We start from the raw sequence: 18,058 nt of genomic DNA, 5'->3' as shown, positions 1-18,058 counted from the left end.
CTACAAAAATGTGTTCGGTTTTAAAAAAAGCCATCACGTGTACATTCCTGAAATGAGAACATGCCTGTTTTCCGTCTACGCAGTGATCCGGTCAGCAAGTGTAGTTCAGTAGAAGCATAAAACTGCTCACAGCAAGGTCTGTGGATTATGTCAAGTGACCGAGTCACTTTTTCTGGAAAGAGGCATTGTTATTTAGGTTTTAAGCCGAGTGCCATCTAGTTCGATTTTATCCGATGGAAGGCAGCCATCTCTACAGCAACTCACACCAAAACTAGATAATCTAGTTTATCTGAAGGCTTTTCTTCCAAATAATCCGCATCTGGGCCCGAGGAAGAAAATAACCATCCTGACAGGATCTGTCTCAGATGCTGGTTGTTTGCTGTAGATAAAGACTGAAAGTTAATTTAAATTCAGTTTCACATACCGTCACACTTTCACTCACACCTCCCTCAATTCCCATTTCTCTCTTCTCTCACTTACTCATCCTTCTCGAGTTTCTTTCCTCTTCTCAGTCTCGTCGTCTTCTCTTCTCACCTCTCCTCTCCGCCGTCTCTCTAAAAACAGAAGGATGCTCCTGGAGTTTTCATGTTTATTATCTTGTCACTCTCGCTCTAATCTTATTTTTTGCCCTGTCACTCTTTATCCCCTTAGCCTGCAGTTTTCAAAGACGCTTTGGGCATTTCAGCTTGTGTGTCAGGGTGGCACATGACATCTGCGTCTCAAAAACATGTCAGCTCTGGGACTGCGTTGGATTATATAACTTCAGTACGTTGCGCAGAGCTTCTCATCGCAGTTTGCAAGCGCGCTGGTAGAAAGAGGCTTATTAAAAGTGTGTGAGAGAGAGAGGAGCTGATGAAAAAGATTTAATTACCAGATACAGTGTGTTATTCTGTTCATGCTTGGAAGGTGTCCAACTGCTTCACCTTGGAGGAAATTGCCTGATTTGTTTTCCTCTAACATTAAACTGTAGTCAACACACCTGAAATAGCTTTTCCAAATAATCATCAGCTGGTGTACTTTGGTATCATGCTGATGAGTTTTGCCCCGTTGGACAATCAGTTTTACGGCTCTCTTGACTTGAATTATTCCCATCCAGAATATTCCGCCTGCCTGCTGCTCCGAATAATTTACTGTAAAACAAAAGCTAAAAATAATAGCCTAATGTTAAAGTGTTTGTACGTGTTTCCTCTTTCCTGTAATCTACACAGCGGCAGATGGCTCACTGGAACAATTCCCCATAGTGTTGTAGAAGTTTGTATAGAAAAGCCTTTTGTGAGAAATAAACTGCGTATGAATCATTTGTTTTATTTTTAGAATGACAGACGAGACTCCACAAAGTATTCAAACACTGTTTTAATTACCTAATGACAAGTTTCCAGTACATTTTGTCCTGGAAAAGACTGATAACACAAAGACATCTGCATATCATCTGTTTATTTTTAAGTAATACTGACATAATTATCTAATGGGACTATTCTATCAAGGCGTTTCAAAGGTGAATATTACAGATACAGAATACATCAAAGTGTGTACAAACACTGTTTAAACACAGCTGCACCAAAAGCACTAAAAAAAAAAGGGAAGGCGTGACATGAGCAACAAGTACTGAAATGTATTCACAGCAGAAGTCAGACTCAGTCAAACTGTTGACTATTGGCTTCATCTACAGCTTAATGAACTTTGTAATAAAAATAAAGTGGAAAAGGGGCTAAATACAGTGATTCTGCAGTAAACTGAGTTCTCATTACCCAGCCTTCATGTAATTTCATCGTCATTCATAACTACTTGGTCATTGTCAGGGTTATTAACACACCAATAATGTGTTTCACTGTACATTCAAGCATTACACAAGTAGCCTCAGTCAGATCTATAAGATGTTAAATGCTATCATGATCTGTCCTAGTTAAAGTAATTACTACTTAGAGTAAGACATAACACTATTACTGTTATTCTTGTAGGGTGTAGGAGTTTAAAAAACAGGATTAGCCATGCTTACACAGATGAACATGCAGCACCTAGTAACCCAATGATCATATAAGATGACTTATAACTGCAGTAAGATGTTGTCATACTGTTTAAGGCTGTGAACATTAAATCGTCGTTCTTTTAAAAAAGGGCCCACGTATCTATCCTATCAGACAAACAATAACAAGTTTGCAGGTATGCATCATGCACAATCTGATAATGCAATATTGGTAATTCATGTTTTGCAAGTTAATGTTCCAGGGCCATCAGTGAAACTGACCAGTCACACCTTTGTAATGTCACAGTATAGCTACTCAGAGGAAAAGACTGGAAAAATACACCCATAGGAGAAATGATCCTTTCAGTCACGTGTTTAATATTGTGAAAGTGCATATTTTAACCCAAACCACATTTTCCTAAACCTGAACCTGTATTGTAGTTCCCTGAACCTAACCAAGTGTTTTAGTCCCCTGAACCTAACCAAGTATTTTAGTTCCCTAAACCATAGCAAGGATTTTAGTTCCCTGAACCTAACCAAGTGTTTTAGTTCCCTTAACCTCGACAAGTATTTTAGTTCCCTAAACCTCACCAAGTATTTTAGTTCCCTAAACCTCACCATGTATTTTAGTTCCCTGAACCTGACCAAGTATTTTAGTTCCCTAAACCTCACCATGTATTTTAGTACCCTAAACCTCACCATGTAATTTAGTACCCTAAACCTCACCATGTATTTTAGTACCCTAAACCTTAGCAGGTATTTTAGTTCCCTAAATCTCACCAAGTATTTTAGTTCCCTAAACCTCACCATGTATTTTAGTACCCTAAACCTTAGCAGGTATTTTAGTTCCCTAAATCTCACCAAGTATTTTAGTTCCCTAAACCTCACCATGTATTTTAGTACCCTAAACCTCACCATGTATTTTAGTACCCTAAACCTTAGCAGGTATTTTAGTTCCCTAAACCTCACCATATATTTTAGTTCCATAAACCTAACCAAACAGCAACATAAAACTGAAAAGAAACGGAAAACACAAGTGAACTTCGAGTGAAAAATGAACAGTATATGATCTAAATGGGATACAAACCCTAGTCTCTTGAGTTACAGCCCTATATTTAGCCCACTCAGCCACAACAGCTTCCTCGAAATGTGATTTAAGTCGTTCATTTGTAAGTTAAACTGATGGTCCTGGAGCAACATCAATTATGATGTTCTAGGAACAACACCAACACAGGGATATCCGATACACCTATGTGGCAGATACTCCTCAAATCTGATAAGGATCAGATCTCTCCCTCTGTCTCGTCACTTAACTTTGAGGGTGTTATTCTTCCGTCGCGGCTGCTCCTTCTGGACCTGACGGGCCCTCGAGCCTAAGCCCAGAGACTGCAGAGACTCTGTAACGAAGCGCTGCGTGGGGGAGACGCACAGCATCAGCAGCAGCTTGGCATCGCCACCTGGTGGAGAAGATGGAGAAGAACATCAATGGAATGATGTGATTTAATTACATGCATTGTTCTGTTTTTTCCTTTAAAATAAATATATTATCCAGCACATCTTCACTTAAGATATTATAGGGTTGAACAAATCGTTCCTTGGGGAAGCAGAGACAGGATGTATGAGTCATAGGTCATGAAACAAAAGAGATGGTGTGTGTGTGTGTGCGTGTCACCTATGGCATCCTGCAGCAGATGAGTGAGTTTGCTGTTCCTGTAGGGGACGTGTGGTCTCTGCTCCGCCAGAGCTCCAAGGACGTCAGACAGAGCTGAGAGACTGCGGTTTATACAGGACACCTCCCACAGAGCTGAACCCGAAACTCCAGACATACCTGGTACACACACACAAGCACACATATGTGTGTGTGCCTCAAAGCTAATGGATCTGCTCAGTGAACAGACTTAAGTCGTCCTGGGTTTAGTGCACTTTTTCTTGTAAATAAAGGATCAACAGTGGGTCATTACACACACCTGCATCCTCAGCTTCGTTTGTACTGTGAAGCTTTAAGTGCAGATTAATCATTAAATACTTCATGGTTCAAGACACAAGCTGTATTTAAACAGCACGAAACAGCATATTCGGCTCAAAGTAAAAACCGAGTTGTAACAGAAACTTCTTCCATTTACACTCACAAAGCATCAATGTATTCATCCCATTGCCAATGCTGCCCCATCAGATCAATGATGCTTTATATGAAAATATGCAGAAGGAATGAGAAAGGAGATATTTTGGTGAGACTAGCTTGCTTTGGATGAAGCGCTCACCGCTGTCTTATCAGAGCCAAGATGTGTACCCACTTGACACTTAAATTTCATTTTAACAGCAGTTTGTCTGCAGCATCTCAATTAGGCCAATGCCTGAAGCTCCAGTTTGCATTTTGGCATGTCAAGATGTGTGTTTCGTCCTGTTAAAATATTGCCTTGAGCATCTTCAAACATTCCCATGACGTCTACGAATTCAAAGCACATCCTTTAGCATTGCACCCTTCTTACCGACACACTCGCTCCCTGCCAGGTCCACCAGCTGCAGCTTGGTCTTGAACGTCGCCTGTGAGATGCTGGGCCTGGGGGAGGGGCATGGGGAGTGAGAAGGGGAGGGGCAAGGGGAGGAGGCGGTGCTTGCAAAGAGCTCGTCAGATGAGTTGCGGGCGCCAGGGTTGGCACGGCGACATCGTGGGCTCCACCACTCCTTGTGGGTGGAGCGCTGCATGTCCTTCTTGGCACTCTGTAGCCTGCGGGCTGAATGAAGAGGTAATAATGTCAGCAGGTAATTTATGCTGACATGTGCGGGTCTGTGAGTGTGTGCGTGAATGCGTCTCACCCAGGGCGAGAGCGTTGGGGCTCTTGGAGGAAATGGTGAGGGTGACGATGAGGTGAGAGCGCGAGGAGTCGGTGTGGACGAGGGTGGGGCAGTGAGCCCTGAGCTTCAAAACACTGCTGATGATCTGCATCACCTCAGAGGCGTTACACACAGGCCTGTGCAACATCAAACACATATTTCAAGCATTTCATTCCTTAAAGCTGCTATAATCAATAGTTTACTTAAACAATGGGTCAAATAACCTGCTTATGAAAGGCGTTACTCAAAGATCCAAACCCACCGCGACTAATAACCCAAATTTGCAGTTCCTCTCTGCTCTCTAGAGACTTATTGTTTTGGTTTTACTGTCCATTACTTTACTGTTTGGTTCACTCACATCTCTCTCACAGTGTCATTTTCAGCCACTAAAGGCAGCTGTTTTCAGTGAATAATCTCTAAAGACCCGCCGTGCACTACCAGCCAAAAACTACTGAAAGATGCTTACTATCTGGCGAACATAGCGGAGCATTAAAAAGATCCCCTCCACACATGCAATTAAGCATATGCTCTGTAAAAAACTATACGTACCACATTAAATTATTTAAAAAGGCACCTATTTCTTCTTCCTCATCACTTGTGTATGAGAAGATTTATACACAGAGCACAGAGAAGATTTATACCTTCAGCAGTGACTGTGAAAACAGCCTCCTCGTGGTCAGGAAGGAGACGAAAAACACATTTTCCACCAATGGGGGACTTTAAACAGCTAAAGAGCCAGACACATCCTCTAATTAGGTGACCTCAAACAACACTCAAAATGAATGTTAATGTTGTTCCATGCTGCCACGAGTATAGGCAACTGTTTGCTAACAAGTGAGCTATAAATAATTGATGAGAGTTGATAATAAAGTTGTGTTTACAGCTTGTCTTCACTGCTTCAAGTAGCCAAAAACATCTGTTAAAATTCAGGATGGAATAATCATCTTCCACTTGGGGACAAAGAAACTCTCAACAAGCTGAAGCATCAATATTTTTGTAGCCTTGTGAAAAAACTGTTTTCCATTTACATACCCAGTAGCTATGGAATATCATTAGCATTTGGTCAGCTCTGTTTTTGTCTAAACCAATCTGCAGTCTGGTGCTGAGCAGGTAGCATGAAGTAGATTTATCAGAGATTTTTTTGCTCTGCCCTCTGAGGCGGCAGGGTGTGTTTTGGAGGGTGGAACTTGTTGGCTATAAAACCAAAAACCACTAACTAAAAAGGGCTGTAAAACTCATAGATCCAAGGGGCAGAAGTTGGGTGATAATTCTCTGTGGGTTCATGACACCTTTCCCATTAAACATACCTCCACAAAACCGTTTCATGAAAGTTACAGACTAGTTAGTGCACACAGTCGCCTCAGCTCGGGCTGTACTCACTCGCATGTGAGGGAGGTGACCTGGCTGGTGCCAGAGGAGGTGGTGATGACGTCCCGGCGCTGCCCGGCGGCGTGTCCCCGCTCGTCTCTGGCCAGGAGGTCAAACACCTCGTTGTTGTATACCTCCATCACTGACACCTCCACCGTGTGGCTCTCTGCGGGCTTCTCTGAGATCAGCCTGGGTCACACACACGGATACAGGATCAGATACTCGGGTCAGAGTTCAAACCAATTATGCTCCATCTCAACTCCCACTGCACATCATGAATTAACTGACTGGATTTACTGTATTTTTAATGGATTGAAGGGCTGAATTAGAATACAGTGAATGAGACCAGACCTACTGGGGTTTCCAGCACGGCATCATAATTATAATAACAGACTTAATATGTACAGCACTTTACAGGAGTGAAGAGATAAGTCTTTAGCGAGCTGGCCTCCATGATATCATAAAAACACACTTCTCGTGGAGTTTATTTTCATACTGTAAATATCACAAACACATTTCAATAATAAATGCATCGCCGTCTCACCGAAAGAGCTCAGCAGCAGCTTTGGGGATGATACCCTGCTGGGCCTCCTGCTGCGTCCCTGAGTGCTCCTCCAGCAGCCTGGATCCCATCATGGTGTGAGTCTTCCCGCTGCCTGTCTGCCCGTACGCCATGATACACACATTATAGCTGGATGGCAGAGAGGGAGATGACATTCAAGTCATGCTGTGCAGGCATACTATGTTTGCGATGCATCTCATTGAGGTTCTCTGAATGAATAAATTTGGTTTACATGTGATATTTTGTATCGTTTCACACTCACCCGTCCAGCAGAGATGTGAGCAGCGGCTTGACTTCCTCAAACACAGCATGCTGGGACTCCTCAGGTCCGTGCACTCTGTAAAAAAAGTCACAACGGCGAGTAACCATTAATAAACTGGAAATCAAATAACAGAAATGTGAATTGCATCATGCTGGTTTTTGATTTTTACCTCTCAAACTCAAACATCCTGCTGTGCACTGGCATCCCTGTTTTTATGCAATTCACCATCACTGTGTCCTTTAACAACAAACCAAGAATAACAAAAAGAGATGAAGCAGCTGGCAGCAACAACACAAAATAAAATAAACTCAAATTTTCTGTGAAACTCACATCACTGATTGCAGAGACCACTTCTTCTGATGATGCAGGCCTGACAGATAAAAGCTCAAATTATTTTTTAAGCTTTGGTTCATGATCATCTCAATTATCATACATTGTTTCACGTTGTTGTTGGTGTGTTGACTCACCCTGATCCAGCGGTGGAGGACTGGACGTGGTCAAAGTGTAGTACTGGTCGCACCCTGCAGTGAACCCTGATGTTCCCCCTCAACTCCTGCAGCAAAACAAAGAATGACAACAAAGCTCAAAACCAGATCCCATCAGATACAAACCCACTGCATCACCCATCGTCTGATGACACAAAACATCTGTCCTCACCACCACTGTGTTGTGGAGCTCTTTCCTCCTCTGCCTCTCTGCGCTGCACCTCTCCCTCTCCTCCTCCAGAGAGCGCTCCAGAGCAGCAACATGAGCTTGTAAGTCTGGGCAGAGAGAGCAGCCAAACAGTCAAGGGAAGATAAATCCATTAAAAATTACATGTGATGAATTTTCTATCATGGACTGAGGTTTAAAGTTTAACCACTGTTGTGTTCACTTGGAGACAAAAAAAGATCAACAGTGAAAACCCTCCACTGGCTGCATCTACGCTGCATTAGACGCCGTGTCACAGGGTCGGATCTGGTGGGGAATCTGGTGCAAGTTGTGGGTAAAAATCTGCTGCTCGATCCATCTTAAAGTAGACAACAGTGGAGTGAAGGGAGTGAATGAATAGCTGTCTGTGTAACAATAGACTCTGAAGACAGAAGCATCTGTTCTCTGGTGGATATCTTTGAATCAAGGCCAAGTCTTTAATCCTGGAGCACACATGTACACACACCTGGCACCAATCACCTCCATTCACACAGGACAGGCTGAGACATTCAGGAATAGGCTGGACTGAACACAAATAGAACAGAACCAGGACTTTTCCTTCTCGTTTGAAACTAGGGCTGAACAATTAATTGTAGCATCGTGCACATTGTAATATGGCCAAGTGCAAAATATAGATTGAAGTTAAAATGTGTCATAGCATACCATAATAAATGAACTCCTACAGTACAAAATGTCAGTAAGTTAAAGCAGAACACACAGAACATTAACAGGCTGTGTGGACCTGTAATTTAGTCATTTATGATCTTGTGAAAACTTTGTTTGAGTGAAATAGAGAAGAAAGAGAAGAGTTTGTACTCAGTGCAGGTAAGCAGCTACATTCTCACAACTAACATCAATTATAGACAGTCTAGAAAAGCCTTTTTTTTTTAAAGCAGCTTGCAGCACAATGCTCGAGCTTATGTGAGCCAAAGTATTTGACAAGATCAGTTTTCACCAATCATCAGCGCCACGCTGAGCAGCTGACTTGCGGGACTGTACAGAACAGGACAGTCAACCTTGGACAGCCTCGGAGGGCGGGGTGAGGGAGAAGAGGGGAGGGACTGTGTGAGAGGATTACCGGTAAACACGCTGTAATCTAGATACAGCCAGCATGTCACCTGTAAACCACTTAAGGACGGTAGGAGACACCGAGATGGTGAATGAGTGAGCAGAAATGAGAAGTTAATAGTACTGAGAGGAAGACAATGTGAGATCAGAAGTTCTGGTCATCTTCAGAGACCATTCAAATAACTTCATAAATAATATCTAGACTGTTTGGTTTACAACACTCTGCATCGCCTGAGTAGACTGAGAAGAGAATAAAAGCATTTGGTGAATTTGGAGCTTGTAAATAGACATAAAAAATAAGACTCTGCTGTCCAGTCGAGTCCAGTGGACCCTCAGCAGTCAAGTGACATGAAAAGAAAACATCCAAAGTGTGATCCGGTGTTTGGCTCCTTTAAATTGCAATCTACAACAGGTCAATGATCAGGGCAGAGTGTAAGTGCCTTAAGATGCTACTCTTCTAATAGCTTCCTGCTCAGCGCAGCTCACTGCACCCAGGCTCCACAATGATGCTCCAAACTCCAAACAGTCAACCTAAATATTTCTAAGGATGACGTCACAGACGCTACATCTACGGTGCCACACACTCAGATACTCACTCTGAACCTCGTCTGCACTGTGACCATTCAGAGAACAGCTGGCTTGCTCCACTTTTTTCAGTAGCTGCTTGCTCTGCTCCTCCAGCTCCGTGGCGAAACTCAAATACACGGCAAAAACTTCACTCAAGTCCTGCTTCACAGCCTGCCACAAACACACAGAGAGCACAAGTTAATTGTGTATGGCTGCGCTTACTTTCCTTTCTTGACTTCGGATGATATTCATTGAAACACCTCAACAAAACAGACGTAAAGACAACTCACAACCTTCCGTGTGCACACGCGCTCATACCTGGACCTCGTGAAGGAGTTTGGCGAGGGCCGACCGGGTGATCCTCTGTGCATTCCTCTGGTGCTGGTGATGGTTCAGGTCCTTGGGCTCCTCTTCCTGGTCTCGACGGAGTTTCCCCAGACACTGGAGGAAAGAACATAAACATACTTATTCTGCGCCGCTCTGCCACTTCATTCATACATATTTTCTTTATGCTGAGCGACAGTATGACTTGTGTCTTGAGGGAAATATGAGAAATAAAGCATGTAGGTAAAATTAGTAGCCTAAATATCTGTTGGCATCTGTTTTCAGACAACATAAACCATCTGTATTTGGATCTAGGGCAGCGACAAACAACTACTATCAACTTTACATCTGTTGTTTTATCTACAACCGAAAGACATTTAGTTTACTGTCACAGAAGAGTGAAGAAACCGGAAAATATACACATTTAAGAAGCTGGAATCAGAGGATAGACTTTTTTTCTTTAAAAGATCACTTAAAACCCGTTTACTGATTATACAAATAGTATCAATGTTTATATATACGATATAGAGTGAGCCTCTTGGATACACATTTGAGTACAATTAAAATCGCAAGATCCAACTTCCAGAGAGATTTAGAAACCTGCTGACTTTAAAGGTGCACTGTGTAGTTTTGGGGAATACATTTTAATCTGAGAAGAAAGATCAATAAACAGAATAAACAAACTTCATGACTGAATGAACAAACTGACATTAAAGGACAACACAGCTTCAATTTGGCGGACCCTGCCACCTTTCTAGCATCAAACAGTGTTCTGGGGAGCTTATTATCCTCTGAGAGCAGCTTGTTTAATCAGTTATGGAGAAAATGAATATTCCTGAGTTTGGATTAATATTGTAAATATTAAAATTCAGAGTTTGACTCTCTTCTCCAAAACTACACAGTGCCCCCTTAATACAAGTGTCTACAACATACAAAAACACACACATGGCACAAACAGTCATTCAGATAAAACAGCCGTTCACAGAGAAGCCAACTCAGGGGAAGAAGGAATAAATATAATAGACTCGAGCTCATCCAGAATAGAGTAATCAGGGAGGCCTACAGGTTTAAGCCCGTCAGTAATGAATGGCAGATATCTTCTTACCTCTGCAAGTCTTAAATGTAGAATAGCATTCTCAGTCTCCAGTTCCAGTATTCGCTCCTCTTTGCTCTGAAAACAAAGTGAAATATATATAATATACAAAAGGACATTTAAGAGAGAGTGTGCAGAGTTATTTGGAGTCCCTGGTCAACTTCTATTAAACTAATGTCACACTCCACTAACTCACCCTCAGCTTGTGCTCCAGCAGGTGCACCTGATGTGCGAATATCTGATCCCTGTTTATAAAGAGAGGCATTTTATTTTACTCAAATAAAAGACGCTGGTAGAGACGAGCACAGACAGCCTCGTCCCTTTTCCTTCTCAGCTGATCATGTCCTGTCCTCTTAGGTCACATAATCCGATTAACAGCGGTCAACAACAGCTCTCTGGACTCTGGCTCACCTGTCCGCTGCAGAGAGGATGACAGCTTCAGTCTGGGAGGCACAACAGCCAAGCTAATAGCAATATTTCTAATGTAAGCTAACGTTAGCATGTATGAAAATGACTTGATAATGTAAGGAAAAATGTTTAACTCTTTAAAATATAGACTGACTTTACAAAGATTATGCAATGATGTATTTTATATCTGTAATATAAGTTTAATAAATAGCCTATTTTTTTAAAAGCATGACTGTATTTTAAAATCAGGCTAACACAGGTGTTAATTGGTGACTTCAGGTGCAGCTAGCTAGCTAGCTCAAGTGCTAGTATAAAAAAAGTAAGAAAGTAGCCTACACTGCCTATTTAACTTATCAAAAGAAACAGAGTTAAGAGAGATAATCAATTCTATTCATTTAATTTATTTTTTAAAATGTTTTTGTCCTTTTTTTCCCCCTGCCAATATACTGCGCCACCTTCCAGGCCAGTAGGTGGCGGTAATGCGCCTGTAAGCAGGTTTGCCACCACAGCCATTAAAGCCCAACGAAGAAGATTACGAAGAAGGAAAAACACTTCCGCATAGTCACAGTTTATCCAGCTCATCCAGGCTGTCATCAGTCGGTCACAAAATGGCCAAATTAAAAGATAAAAGACGAGAGAAAGTCAGTGTCGCCACCGAGGTGAGACTTTTAGAGCGTTGGCTTTTGCTAGCTAGCTAACGTCAGCTAGAAGGTTAGCTTTGGCTTGCGCTTGCTAATGCTACACAAGTTTCATTCATTCATGTCTGGTTACTGTCTCTGTTAATGTGCTATCTAGCTAAACTTCCTGTTACATCCTGTTCATAAATGTTGTAGATTGACCGTTTGGAGGAGAGGCGGACGCTTTGTAAAGACAACCTGGAGAGGGCAGAGTTCAAGAGCAGGAAAGAGAAGCTCTCTGACAAGGAAAGGTGAGGATGATGGAGATGTAAATGGTGATGGAGACTGTGACAGTTAAAGTCACCACTTTCTGTCAGCACCTCATTAGCTGTTAAGATAAAAACCTAATGAATGACTTTTGATTAATGGTGCTGCTTGATCCACAGGCAGGAACTGGAAGATGAAATGTCAATCATGAATGAGAGGGTGCAAAAGTTAGGTAAGTCTGTACAGATCACCTACACAGACACTATGGAGGTGAAGAAATAAGTGGAGTGAGTGAGATTAGTGGTTGCAGGCGCGTTTGAAACGTGTATAAAAGGTTATTGATCTATTGTAATATGGGATGTCATTCTAGATTTAAGTGTATGTGTGCAAAGACCACTGTTTTGCATGGGTGTGTTGCTCTGGGCTGTTTTAATGAGTGAAGGACTACATTTACCATTCATGTAGCCACAAATAAACTTTCGATAAACAACGTTTAAAGGTGCAGTTTCATACTGTTTTACTTTGTTGCAGCTTGTTTATACTGTTATGGGAAAAAAATAATATATCTAAACATCCCTCCAAAACTACAAAGTGCCCCTTTTAAAAGCAGGAAGGATTTTTAAGTCATAGAAGTGATTTTGAGTTTCCTTGAAAAGTCACAGAAACGTCTGATTTTCTATCAGAGCCATGTATAGTTCATTCCTGTACATCCAGACTGTCCTTAGTGCAATATGTCTCTAGTGGAGCGATTGCAGGTCGTGACCACTTTAATGCTTTAACGTTCAGTGCCTTCACATCATATTTGTTTTTAATTTCTAGATAAGGAGCTGGAGACACTAAGAGGAGAGAATCGGAAGAACATGCTGCTATCAGTCGCTCTCCTGGTTTTCAGTGCCCTCTTCTACTACATCTTTTTCTACAATGAAGAGGAGTCATGATGCCACCTGGTATTTTAAAGGGACCCACTGAAAAACCACCTCAGGACAATGTTGACATGTAATAAAACATAAGGACTGTACACAGGGATTAAATGCATGGGAAAGCTTTCAGACGTTCGTTGATGGAGTACCTCAGTTCTGCCTCTAGATGGCACCACTGTCATATACTTGATATCTGGTGGTCATATTGGGTTTATCCTGCAGAGACAGAAAACCCACCATGGCTTCTTGGACTGAAAAGTTAGTGATTTAAGCATGTTTGAACCTTAATTATGGCTTTTACTTTAAAAATATATCTCTCTGCGCTCTGTCCCTGCTTTTTGGAAACTGTTTACAAATGTAAAGCGTGTGTATCATTATGTGAACAGACAAAGAGTAAGAAAGCTGCTATCATCTCTTAACGGCACTGGTTGTGGCAGTACTTAACTATCAAGTGACTAAACTGAGTAATACAACAGTGCGTGTCACTTTCTCGTTGGTTATCCCATGATAATCCCGATTTACAAACTCAACATCTATACACTACTGCAGGTGACACAGGACGGTTTCACACTAAGAGTCTCAGTAGAATGAGTTTTGTCTTTTCCCCAGCTTGTGCACCGTCAGTTTTTATTTTCACTGCTGTATAAAGACCTTTCAACAAGAATGTATACAACAGATTTTCACCTAAATAGACAATTTCATATATAAAGTTTGCCTTATGCCACAACCAAACCAGCGTGATCATGCTGTATTATTGCTATATATATGAAGGAGATGCTTCATCTAATGGTGCCAAGCATTCACGTGTAAATCATGTGATAATACATGGTAAGTATGCCATGTGTGCAATTGATTGGAAGAAAATATTTGATACGTTTGATTAAGTGTGAGTTGTACAACAAATAGAGACCCTGAAGAATGTATTTTCTGTTTTGATACTCATGCTGGTCATGCATCCATCTGCTAATAAAAGCTGAAAAGATGCCAAACATGTTTATAAATGGTTTTTTTTAAAACACTAAAAAACAAGTGCAACTGTTACTGCCACATTTTGGGAAGCCTGGTGATTGTATTGTTTGTAATTCATAGGTTTGATTATCTGCAGTGCCTTCGTATTGGAAATCGTTCATTTAAAAAGTCATTACATGACTCATAGCTTCAATAGAGGGCCAAATTCGTCATGATTGGATGTGTCGTGAATTTGATAAAAGAAAATCAAACTTGTTCAAGAAATAATACAAACAAAGTTAAACATGTTAAGAGAGCAGACGTCTCAGTGTATGAGAAGTTCAGAGGAACGTACACCCAGAGACAGTCGTGGTGCAAATAGTGATACACTAAGGAACAGTTTGAGGACGAGACGGTAAAATGTCTTAAGGTCTTCTCTCTATAGAAAAGAAAAAGAAGGAAGAAACGACATTCCTGATATTGATTTTCCTCGCATTGTCTATAATGGCTCTCTTAAAGACCTGAGAATCATCTGAGTCCGTCTCCTCCTCATTAGCCATGTTCCCATTCAGCAGAGAAATGCATCTACTCAGAGAAATAATGGTTTGCTTTCACAGAGAGTTCCCCTGGTAAAAACGTGAGTCGTGCAGTTAAACGCAGAAAAAGTGTGCGAACTTGGTAAATCGATGACTTCTGTCCTATTATCTGTTATTATTGTCGCTCGAGAAACATTTTCTTCGTGTGTTTCGTCGCCTAACCCTTCTCCTGCACTGTAAAAGAAAAGTTTATTGTTCAGTCTGGAGGTGAATTTGATTGGAATAATTTGCAATCTTATTGTAAAAGGTTGCAGCAATTTCCTCCGCCAGTTTTCTTATTACATTTTCATATCACGTGTGATTATTCAGCCGTTGTTACATATTCTTAAAGCACGTTTTGACTGGTTTTCATAGAGATCATCACATTTACCTATTTAAAGGAATGATCCTTAATAAAAATAGCTTGGATTCTTTGTTTTGGATGCACAGGGGAAATCTTTGGCTGTGTTGATAATTCAGTTAAAGTAAGACAGGAGAGCCCAGTGAACAATTGTTTGTGTGCCCTCCCTCCTACACACTCTATTATCACCAACACAGTGCACGGCACGCCTACACACTCTCAATCTCCCATCCCCAGATAAAACAAATGTAAACAGGCCCCATTATGCAACACTCGTGGTGGGATTTAAAGGATAATTATGGCCTCTGAATATAATCAAATATTCATTCTCACGTCGTTTGATATTATTGCTCGTTTAAAAACACGTGAAATGTGCCCCTCGGAGGTGATAAGTAACAAAGTCACAAATTAGTCTGATTATTTTAGGTAAATGACACTATTTAGTGCTCTTTTTAGATTCTGGATTTGACCTTTGAATATTTTTTTAAGTGTTTACTCTTCCCTAAAATCAACAATCCTCATGTGCTCCTGCACAGTCAGACTCCTGACCTGACCGACCCTGTGTTCACTGTTAAGTGGCCTCGAGTTAAGAAAGTACATGACTCTGAAAAAATAGTTTTAAAATAGGTCTCTCTGAGCACCAAAATGCCAGCTGTCACTTTGCATCCTTCTGGTTGGGAGGCAGAAGGATGTTTAAGCTCACCTGCTGCAGGTGGAGGTTCAGCGTCTGCACTCAGGTCCGATGTCTTTATGTAAGCTGTACGTTCATCTCTTCAGGGATTGAACCCTCCCTGCTGCCCTTCTTGGCCGGTACACAGCCATATTACATCATAAAGGTTTTTATGTCAAATGTTTCGTCATATTTCAGTCGGATTTAATTTGGGTGTCTTTTCTGCTGTATGTCTCCACACATACCTGTTTGGATATATGTGTGTGCAGCGGCGGTGCAATATGTGATAGAAGTAATCTGATTTAGTCATACAGGAATTGAATGGAATCAACTCTTTTGTGAAAGTATTTCGTAAAATAAATGTAATTTGTATGGTTATTCACAATTTTTTTACATTAGACATGTCAATTCACTATTTTTCTAATGTTATTGATGTTTTAGTTTATTCTAAAACTACAGGAAATCTCAAAATTGTACCTAAGTGCAACATCTGAGTGATTGCACTTAATTATATTTTATAACGATGGACATCTGAGGTGTTTTTTCTACCCGTGGTCACATGACCTTGTGTCACAGACATGTATGAACATTGTTTTGTTGTGTGTACATTCTCCAATTAACAAAAGCCAAGTTTTGTCCCATCTAGTGCCGCACCTAAAACTTGATTTGTCTCGACTTACTCAGTGAACACACCTGATCGGATAAGACATCTCTTTCACTGTAGATAACTCCGACACTCACACACACACAGCATAACAAAATGTGCTCCATAATACTCATACTTCTCATAATCTCACTTTCATTCTACTTAATACCATTACACATCATTTGGGCTCAGTTCATCTTATTTTGGGATTTAAATCACTCTTGAAGTCGTGCACTTCATGCATTAACCCGGCTGTCATCCTGAGTGGCGTCTAAAAGTATCTTAAGCTAATTTCTTTCAAAATGCCAGCATTAAAAGCAGCTAATAGTGAGTAGTTAAGTCATCGTGCCCATATAATGATTCAAGTCATTTTTTCTTGAGTCCTGAGGCTGGTCATGACTGAATTCATCCCCTCTGCAACTAATTTCTACATTAGTCATCATCGCTGTATTCGGAGTGGTGATACATCTCTTAATAAGCACATGGAAGTTTCTCTTGAACAGAAGATAAGAGCAGAGTCAAGTAGAGGGGAGCAGGAGAGGGTTAGTTGATTTGTTACAGGAGTGTCTCTTTAGAGTCGAGGGCTACACCGCTGTCCAGACTGGTTACAGACAGGTAGTCTGATGGCAGGTGATGAGGGTGAATGAAGGAGTAATGGGGAGAAAGGCCTGTAGAAGCATCAGACAGTTTTACAAAACGGCCTTTTTAACCAGGTCAAACTGATCTGCTTCACTCCAGATAGTGTTAAAGACATTTTATTCAGTACAATGCTTTCTCTCCTTGCCTGCAGCTGTAATGAACTTGTGAATATATTCAGTTTTAAGCATAGCCGGCCGATTCTACATAATCAAATAATGCTTCGGTCAATTTGACCTGGTCATGGAAATTCAAGCTAAATGGGGCCTAAAAGGGTCAAAACGAAACCAGAATGTGTTTAATATTTGATCGGCCACTCACCGCACGAGCACAAGCACAAGCACAAGCACAAGCACGAGCACAGAGCCTAATACGTGGCATCACAAAGCCCTGCTCTCCTTCAGTTATGAAACATGACAAATTAAAAGGGAAGAATTCCTGTACTGTATGACAGGAGACTTTCATTCCCTCCATCTTTTAGTCTTTAAGTGTGACCTTTTGTCTTCAATGACCATTCAGAGGGACCAGGAGTTAATCCACAGATACAGATGGTAACCTCCTGTTGACTCTGTGCACCTGATACAGCTACAGTGTGTTCTACACAAAGCTGACAGGCGTTTTAGCTGTCATTGTTTTGAACTGTGTGCATGCTTCAGGCAGGCGGGAATTTTCATTACTCAAAGTTGTCCTGAGGGCAGAAAAATACGTCTTCTGCCCTGGGACCAGGAGGGATTCACCTGCCCTCAGACAACTTCTGCCCTGAGACCAGAGAAGACAGTTGACTCCCTTTTGTCCAACTATGTTGCCTTAAAACAGAAAAATACGACCTCTGCCCTGATACCAGGAGGGAATCACCTGCCCTCAGACAACTTCTGCCCTGAGACCAGGACTGATTCACCTGCCCTCAGACAACATTGTGGGAAACAATGTTCTCTGCCCTGGGACCAGATGAGACTAAACATCCATGAGGAAAATCCCTCAAAACAACTTCTGCCCTGAGACCAGAGGAGACAATTGACTCCTTTTTTTCCAACTATGTTGCCCTGAGAACAGAAAAATAGGACTTCTGCCCTGAGACTAGAGATGTTCCGATACCATTTTTTCCCTCCCGATACCGATTCCGATACTTATGCTGTGGGTATCGGCCGATACAAGTACCGATACCGATACCAGTGTGTTATAAAAAATTATATATATCATACTACGCCTGCATGACTGTGATATGATTGTCAATGTGGTAAGGCCTGGCTCAGGTTAAACCCTTTGTAAAACATGAAT

At 41.4% G+C, this 18,058-nt stretch overlaps 2 protein-coding genes across 2 annotated transcripts; one reads left to right on the top strand and one right to left on the bottom strand.

Moving 5' to 3' along the window:
- Window positions 1-1,384: 1,384 nt before the first annotated feature.
- Window positions 1,385-11,264, bottom strand: kif25 (kinesin family member 25). The gene is made up of 15 exons (XM_084376935.1): window positions 10,929-11,264; window positions 10,745-10,810; window positions 9,634-9,756; window positions 9,345-9,486; window positions 7,648-7,751; window positions 7,458-7,543; window positions 7,321-7,360; window positions 7,160-7,227; window positions 6,991-7,065; window positions 6,711-6,857; window positions 6,179-6,355; window positions 4,781-4,935; window positions 4,453-4,698; window positions 3,636-3,791; window positions 1,385-3,420 (listed from the first exon to the last, which is right to left on the bottom strand). Exons 1-15 carry the CDS (start codon window positions 10,995-10,997, stop codon window positions 3,269-3,271), a joined length of 1,806 nt encoding a protein of 601 aa, XP_084233061.1. The 5' UTR covers window positions 10,998-11,264; the 3' UTR covers window positions 1,385-3,268.
- A 387-nt stretch (window positions 11,265-11,651) lies between these two features.
- On the top strand, window positions 11,652-13,933 carry ccdc167 (coiled-coil domain containing 167). The gene is made up of 4 exons (XM_084376936.1): window positions 11,652-11,799; window positions 11,974-12,068; window positions 12,204-12,256; window positions 12,844-13,933. The coding sequence occupies exons 1-4, from the start codon at window positions 11,749-11,751 to the stop codon at window positions 12,960-12,962; spliced, it is 318 nt and encodes a 105-aa protein (XP_084233062.1). The 5' UTR covers window positions 11,652-11,748; the 3' UTR covers window positions 12,963-13,933.
- Window positions 13,934-18,058: the final 4,125 nt, after the last annotated feature.

The sequence above is a fragment of the Pagrus pagrus genome (genome assembly GCF_965226575.1).
Source record: "Pagrus pagrus genome assembly, chromosome: 16".
Lineage (NCBI taxonomy): Eukaryota > Metazoa > Chordata > Actinopteri > Spariformes > Sparidae > Pagrus > Pagrus pagrus.
This window is presented reverse-complemented; position numbering and strand designations above follow the sequence as displayed.